The sequence below is a fragment of the Erithacus rubecula genome (genome assembly GCF_903797595.1).
Source record: "Erithacus rubecula genome assembly, chromosome: 5".
Taxonomy (NCBI): Eukaryota; Metazoa; Chordata; class Aves; order Passeriformes; family Muscicapidae; genus Erithacus; species Erithacus rubecula.
In genome coordinates this window covers 65,182,512-65,190,341 of record NC_136687.1, presented here as the reverse complement: position 1 = coordinate 65,190,341, position 7,830 = coordinate 65,182,512, and the positions used below count along the sequence as shown (strand labels likewise).

At 37.0% G+C, this 7,830-nt stretch overlaps 1 protein-coding gene across 3 annotated transcripts in view; it reads left to right on the top strand.

Moving 5' to 3' along the window:
* Positions 1–2,182: 2,182 nt before the first annotated feature.
* SYNPO2 (synaptopodin 2) overlaps positions 2,183–7,830 on the top strand; it is a 71,879-nt gene continuing 66,231 nt past the window's right edge. For all 3 annotated transcript variants that reach the window (XM_079306699.1, XM_079306698.1, XM_079306700.1), the window contains exon 1: positions 2,183–2,434. In XM_079306699.1, coding sequence (XP_079162825.1) covers positions 2,306–2,434 — 129 coding nt within the window. In that variant the 5' untranslated portion in view covers positions 2,183–2,305. The remainder of the gene's footprint in view (positions 2,435–7,830) is intronic.

Below are 7,830 nucleotides of genomic sequence, written 5' to 3'. Positions count from 1 at the left end.
GACAAGACAAAAGTTATTTCTCCTATTTTTTTTCTCCTGTGGGGAACACAGCTCTTGTCTGTTCAAACAAAGTATCACTTTAAATGTAAATATGGTTAAAATATGCCCAAAGCTTTGTAATACACCAAAATCAAACAGATCCTGATGTTCTGACTGGTCATTTTTTCAGCTGAGCAATCACTAATCAAGGTTATTCTGTTCTAATATTCTACAATTCATAGTTGCATGGTGAGAAGTGACAGAAATATCTGTATCTTGTACAAATTCCTGTCACAAATGCAGGGGTGATACTCTTTACTTTGATTTCTCCAATAAGTATGTGAAGAAGTTCAGAAAGAGAGATCAGATTTCATTTTTACCAAAATGATAAGAGACTAATACAAGCTCAAAACACTCTAACAGTAATTAAGCATTTAATCACAAATTTGTAACATTTGAAAGACTAATAATTACGTGATACATTCTGCTGAAAGAGATATCTAATTTTGGTATTTAACAGAGTGTCATAGAGCATTTATTGCTGCTATATACTGAAGAATTGTATTGCCATAAAATCTATTAAAATTTGTACCATTAGGTAAAAAGGAGATAATTATGTCTAAAGCAAGATTCTGTCTAGGGAAAGACTAAAAATCTGTCTGCTGCAGCAACATATGAAAGCAGCAGAAGATAATAAGAAGTTAGCCACCTTGAACTATTTCAGATGAGGTGTCTGCACTCAAAGGTTGTCTAGCAAAGTCCCTTTAAAGGCAATCCACTTTCCCAGTATGGCTTCTCTGATGGTGTTTACCTTAAGAATTTAATTATGTGGCAACCTGTGCTTGTTTTGCTTCTCCAGAACTGTTGACTTGTAGTCAATAAAGCAAGCACTCTTCCTCCTCCTAAATCCTGTTATTGAGAGAGTGACATTTTCCTCTGTTTGATTAGGGATCTTCTCTCCACCCAGGCTTTGTGTTACCTTTGTGTCCCAGAGGACTAATGAAGGACTCAGGCTCCTAAAAGTCTGTCTACTTCTTTCAGCCAGAATATTTGAGTTTAACAGAAGATCTTGTCTCTACCTTGATATTTTGCCTTTGAAGCATCACTCCAGGGGTCCTATACTGACAGATGGACTGGACAGGTGTAAACCCTCAGTGGTTACCTGCTACTTAGATGCAAAGTCATGTGATTTAAATGATGAGTGTTTCCTGTACCCCAAATGTCTGACAGCTTAGAACCAGCAAAGTGGAAACTCTTCAGAGAGTGATGTCAGTGAATTTATACTGCGAGAGTCTGATGTCCCAGTACCCTGGGTCTCAAAGCAAAAGGTGTTTCTTTCAGAAACTTGTCCAGACATTTTAGATTGCTTACCTGCTGAACACTCTCCTTTAAAACCAGCTTAATTCAAAATGCAAGGTGATTTTAAACAAGGCTACCAGACTGTGGGTAGAGGTGAGGAGATAATGCTGTCAGTTAACACCCAGATAGAGTAATATTCATCCTGTGCTGAAGAACAGCCACCTCTTAAACCACCTCAATGAATTTATGATTTTTTTTTTTAATGACAAAATGCAAACCATCCATTCATAGCATCTGTAGAGGGATCTGATACTTCATTTCACTGACCCTCTTCTTCTCTCTGGTAAGAAAGGCAGCAGGCTGTGTAAGAACAGAGAACTAGAAAAAGAAGTAATTCCATGACAGGGAAATTATAAGGCTTCTCTCTCTCTCTCTTTTTTTTTTTTTTTTTTTTTTTTTCTTTTCCCTTACATGCCTGTAGTGCTGCAGAAACTGCATGCAGAGTAGAGATTAAAATTGTAAAGCCAGCTCAGTCTAAGTGAATCAGTTATTCAGAGGATACATGTGGTGTTTCACTTGAGATTCTGCTTGGAGTAAAAATGCAAGAAATTAGTAAATTAGAGTTTAAAATGTCTGGTACCATTTACTAAAGTAAACTTATTTCCCAAATTATCACAGGGAAATGTACACTTCTTTTTGCTGCTGTTTTGATTTAGCTGGCAGGAGAGTCATGTTTAAAGCCAGCTTTCTCTGCCTCACGGCTGAGCCTCTCTGTGTGCACTCCTTCAAGTTCCAAGTTCACTTCCTCGGCTTTGAAGGTGGGCTGAGCATCGCAATCTGACGAAAGAGTGGGCTGTGCCCTCGGTGCGAGGGAGCTCTTCCATTCCCCTCAATGACCACATTTGCTCGTGCAGTACACAGCAGCGGCAACAGTGTGGTGCTCTGGGGCTCCAGCTCTGCCCGGCAGACCGATCTCCAGCTCTGTGAACATCTGCAAGCCAAGTTTTTCATGTTCTGCCGTGTGTGAATGCTGCCCAACTGCACCAGGAAAATGGGCACAGGGGATTATCTCTGCATTGCTATGAGCGGAGGGGCGCCGTGGGGCTTCAGGCTGCAAGGGGGCAAGGAGCAGAAACAGCCTTTGCAAATCGCCAAGGTAGGAGCATGACAGAAAGATGCTGGAATTTTGTGCACGAGGATGACAGGACCACTTCGTTTAAATCCATCCCGCTTCCAGGGAAATGGTTGGTGTGGATCTTGTTGTGATGCTTGTTTGAATTTGCTAACGTGTTTTGCAGAGATTCTACAGGTGCTGATTCTGTCCGTTTCAATAAAAAGGGATTATTACTTTTTGGTAGCTTGCAAGTGTTGCAAAGGTTTTGTTAGATGCCGAATGTTTCACTTGTGACATGATGTGTGCCTTTCAGCTCCTGTTTGCTGTGCTCTCTGGCTTTGAGTGCACCCAGCACATCGCAAAACTCAATCTCATATTAGGAAATGCTGCTTCAGTCATCTATTTATGATAGTTTTTCTACTCTGGTCATAGAATAAATACAGCTTTATTATGAGAAAATATTCCTACTATTTTGGGAATCCTGGAAAGCATTACACTGACTTATCTCTGGTTTTGGAAAGTTATCCAGTCTTAGAAGCAGCTTTAATAGATGCCAAACGTTCCCTCTTGTATTTCATGACCAACGCTGAAAACTACTGACCACTATATAAATTATCTGCATGTATAGAAGGAGGGCAAGGCAGACAGTGGAAGTTGACAATAAATTAAAAATAGGAACTAGTACCCCCAACTTGCAGAAATTTCAAAAGTAGTTACTTTCAAAAGTAGTTTTGTTAAAAATCAGTGCTCACTCCAGTGCAACAATGAAGATTTGTCATGGTTATTAAGGCTTATGTAACTGTATGCAGCTGCATTCTGTTCCCTTAGACAAGAGGGACAAGTTTTGTCCAGAGCTCTGAGCTCAGCAAAATACCACTGGCTGAAACAGTATGGGGACTGATCATCATCCCATGAACTCTGCTTAGTTAAACTGAGGGAGAGAGTTTAAAAAGTATCTTGTCTCCTTCCAGTATCTTGGTAATGCAGTATACTGAGTATGTTGGTTTTACTTTGATGTAGGTTTTAGATCAGTAGTTTAGTATTTAAGTTGTAACTTTCTCAGGCTGTCAATACACTTTTTATCAGTTAACATTAATTTACTGCATCAGTTAACTTTTTCACAAACAGCAGGAAAAAATAAATCTCCCTCATTTTTTAGGAGAAGGTCCTTTTAGCTCCTCTGTTAAGAAAAGAACATTTTTCACTATTCTTTTCACTTATTTCCAGCCTATCATATTAACCATATCCAGTAACAGAACTGTGATTTATTGAGGGTCTGAATAATTTTTCTCATTCCTGTTAAGTTTTTTATTTGCTTTTCTATGTTTGGCAAAACTTGAACATGTTCACTTTTTTCCCTAACGATGGGCAACTGTTTCTGTGCAAATAAAGCCTGATAACAGATGGCAGTGGACTCCTGCCATCTAGTGAAAACTAGTAGCTAGAACTTAAAAAATGGTAAAAGGCAAGTAACCTTGATTACATAAAATCAAAAGTAAAAAATACAAGACTCTGAATAAACTTTAAAGGGTGAGCTGTTGTTTTTTATTTTCTTTTTTTTTTTTTCATGTTCACATACTGGACTGGGGCACTTAAGTCTGGACTCTCTTTTAGGACTAAAGATTGGGACTTGAGATAGTTGTACCTTACTTCTAATGTATTTTCAGTACTGCACAGTATTATTTTGTATTCATTCATACATAGTATTTTCTAATGGGAAAATCTCTAGGAATATATACTCACATTTAGAAAAATAATAATATGCATTTTCAGGAAAAAACTCACAGGTACAAGTTTGTTTTCTTGTAAATGAAAGGAAAGGCTCCAGAGGGGTTGCTTACCTTTGTTAGAGCAGAGGGAAGGGCACTCAGGTTCTGGTCATGAGTGGAGAAGTGACTCTGATATAGATCTAAAGGGAAGAGGGATATGAAATGGAGGGAAATAAGATAATCCTATAAAATATATCAAGACACAAACTTCCCAAATTCATATTTACCTACTCTTTGATAAAAGAAACATACTGTTTTTAAAGCTGATGGAATAAGTCACTGCAACTCACTGCCAGAAGCAGCTTTTACCAGTTTTTTTTATGCCTTTTAAAAGAGCTTTATTACATTTATAAAGAATATGTAAACCATTCCCCCTCTGCCTAGCTCCTAAAGCATATATTCAAGCAGAATTCCCACTGAAATCCATGAGAGTTTTGCCTGGAGTATAAATTATTGTCTTCCATTACCATGCAAAATGCTAATGGAGAGATAAAGACAAACTTTTTACTATCAAATATCTTGGTACTTTTTCATAAGCACTTTTGCAGATAAAACAGGCAATTTTCATCAGTAAATAATTTTACAACTATTAAATTAGATTCAAGACCATTTAGTGATTTGTTAGTGTAAGACTGCAACAAATGGATTTTTCCAAAGTCTGAGAAAGAATCATTCTTCTTGTCTATTTTAAATCCTTATTCAAATCATAAATTTAACTCATATTCTGTGGAGGCATAAGAAATATTTAACAATTCTCCTCTAAACCCTGGCTGTGTATACCATCCTATTTTGTGAAGTCCAATAATGTTGCAAATATTTATTTTCAGATAAAGAGAATTTGCATACTCTATAAAGGCTTTAAAATGAAGCATTTTAGATGCTATGTCCAAAGATATACTGTGCTAAGAAGGTTATGTAATAAATAGATGTTATTTTAAAAAAATAGTTTAATCATGAGTCCAAAGCTAAGCAAAATAGTGGTTGTGTGTACCCCTTCACTAAACCATGTCAGTGCAGTTTTCCCAAAGCAGGAGATGGGAAATCTCAGTGTAGCAGTGAGTGACCCTAGAAGGATAAGTATTCAAGATATATAAAAGTAAGCAGTGCATGATGTCCTTTCTGTTTAACCATGAGATATATGAAATAATATTTTTAAAAATTATTATCATTGTGGGCTTTTTTCTTGAAAAATGCTTTGCAGTTTTTTATTTAAAATATATACAAAATACTGACTGATTTTCTGAACTAGTGTTTGAAAGTCCTGTGAGTTTTTCTATTAATACTAAACAATATTTAACAGTAAAGTTATATCCTTTATGAAGCATCTCTTTTGCAAAAGGTAATTTAAAGGAGTTCTCCTATAGATTATTTAGATTTATATTCAACTGCAATGTGAGTCTATTAAATTACCATTGCAAGAGAGGTACGTTATTCTCAGCATATTTGTTACCTGCACCAAACAGTAATTTGATGAATTTATTGTTTGTATCTGTCAAAGTCTTGGTAATTCAAATTTGGGAACTTAACCAAATAGTCCTAACATTTAAGGCAGGCAAGTTGCATCACTCAGACCTATAAGCATTTCAAAGGAAATCCAGATCAGTATCCTAAAAGTAAAAATGAACAGATGCTTATAAGGAGACTTCTGCTGCTGCTTCCCAAATTGTAGCTTTACCTTTGGCTCAGTAATGACATGTGGCAGATGCTGCCTGGTCATTTTAGACTTGTGCCCTTGTCCATCAACATGCTCAGATTTCAAGTCTCAGTTTCATCATTTTGGATTCATTGGAACCTGAAACAGAAAGTGAAACTCAAACAACCTGAACCAACAGTGTGAAAAGTAATGTCTGAATCTGATTACTTAATACTGGATGTAAACAGAGGTGGGCTGTGTAGTGGTAGTTTGGCTTTTTCTCTGCATTTATCCAAAATACTTGACACATACAGAACAACCCCAAGAGGTGTTTATCAAGTTGACCTCTACACTTTGTCTAACAGAAAAAAAATAAGGGGTGAGACATGTTAGCACAGTCTGCAAAAAACATCACACCTGCCAGGTTGAAGGAAACATTTTATAGTTGTCATGCTCTCATTTTGTCACCCCTGACAAATGCTCAGAAATGCTCACTTACCTGCTCATTTGGGCAGGTAAATGAGGTTAGTGAAAGCAGGATCTTCCTCCCCACCAGTGTTTGGAACTGCAGCTCTCAGGGGGCTGGGTGAAGGCTCAGCACTGGGCTAACACAACCCTGCTGATGCTGCCCCGTTTGTATCACTTGGCATTTCAAGCAGGATTTGAACACAACTTTATGCAATAGCAATCAGCAGAACAAGCCATGTTTAAAACATGCTAGTTGAACTTTGGCAGCAAAGGAGGGGAGTTTAGAGTCAACCTACATGATTTTAAACACAACTTGCCTTACTTGGCCTGTATCTGAAACTGTTTGTTTAAATTTACTGGCTAATACATTTCCAAACATAGTTTGTTTTTGCAGCCTGGACAGACTCTTATTCTCAAATTCACCCTTCAGACCATCTGACACAGCTGGTATTTGCTGATATTCAGAAAACCCTGTAAGGCATATTTACATGTTCTTTCACACAGGGAGTTATATGGAAGACTGTGGGTTTATCTATCTTTTCTGGAGATGATTTTGACTGTGTTACAAGCCTTGACCCAATTTTATTACCAATACATTTTTTCATGTGTTTAGATGACAAAGTTGAGCCTTTATTTAAGAGAATTACGAAACTTCCATTGACAGACTGGAAGAAGATGGATTTTATGGAGCTTAACTCAATTTATTTTGCAAAACAGAGGAACAAAGTAAAGTTTCCCAAATCTAGCTAAAATAGACCACTGCTAAATAACTGTTCTGAAAAATCTGCCAGTGTTGTTGGAAAAATAAAGAAGAAAAAAATTCATACACCTTAGCCATCAAAGGTTTACATGTTCTTCTAAAGGTTAGGGCTCTGTGTTCCCTACTTCCAAGCTTTGGCATTCCAGCCATTGTGCCAGTGGAAATGTTTAGCACTGGAGTCCCATCTAGTTGTTTAAAAGCTTCAGGCTGAACTGGCACATGAGTGTATACCCCATTTTGGATATACAGGACTACATACCAAGCTGTTTTTGGCATGCTTCCCACAGTATTTAGGCAAACACAAGCATGTTTTGGATACATGGTATTATTCATTTGTGCTTGCTTCCAACTGATGCTTTTCCAACTCTCACACTAGGCGAGTTTTCAATGGAATAGAATGAACACCATAATTCACACTGATTTAAGCTAAACAAACTAAAAAAAACCAAACAGTGTATTCCTACTAAATTAGATTAGCTGTTTTGTATAGAACTTTGCTTCATTTTGTAGTTTCTTTGCTGGAAACATTTAAAATACACTGCAAGACATTATTACTTGTCATTGTTCTGTATTTTCTGCCATTGCATTCTTATTGTGAATGTGAATGTAATAGTAAGACTTCTGGCCAAGTTCACATTAAAATATCACAACAGGAAATGTTACTTACAGAGTCCTCTAGGATTGTGTCAGATTGTTTAAGAGGACACAGCTAACAATTTATGCATATCATGGAAGATTTTCTTTCAAATGCAGAACTTGGTGTTCTTCCTATTTGCAGCAGAAATATTTAGAGCAGAAATTACTTAAA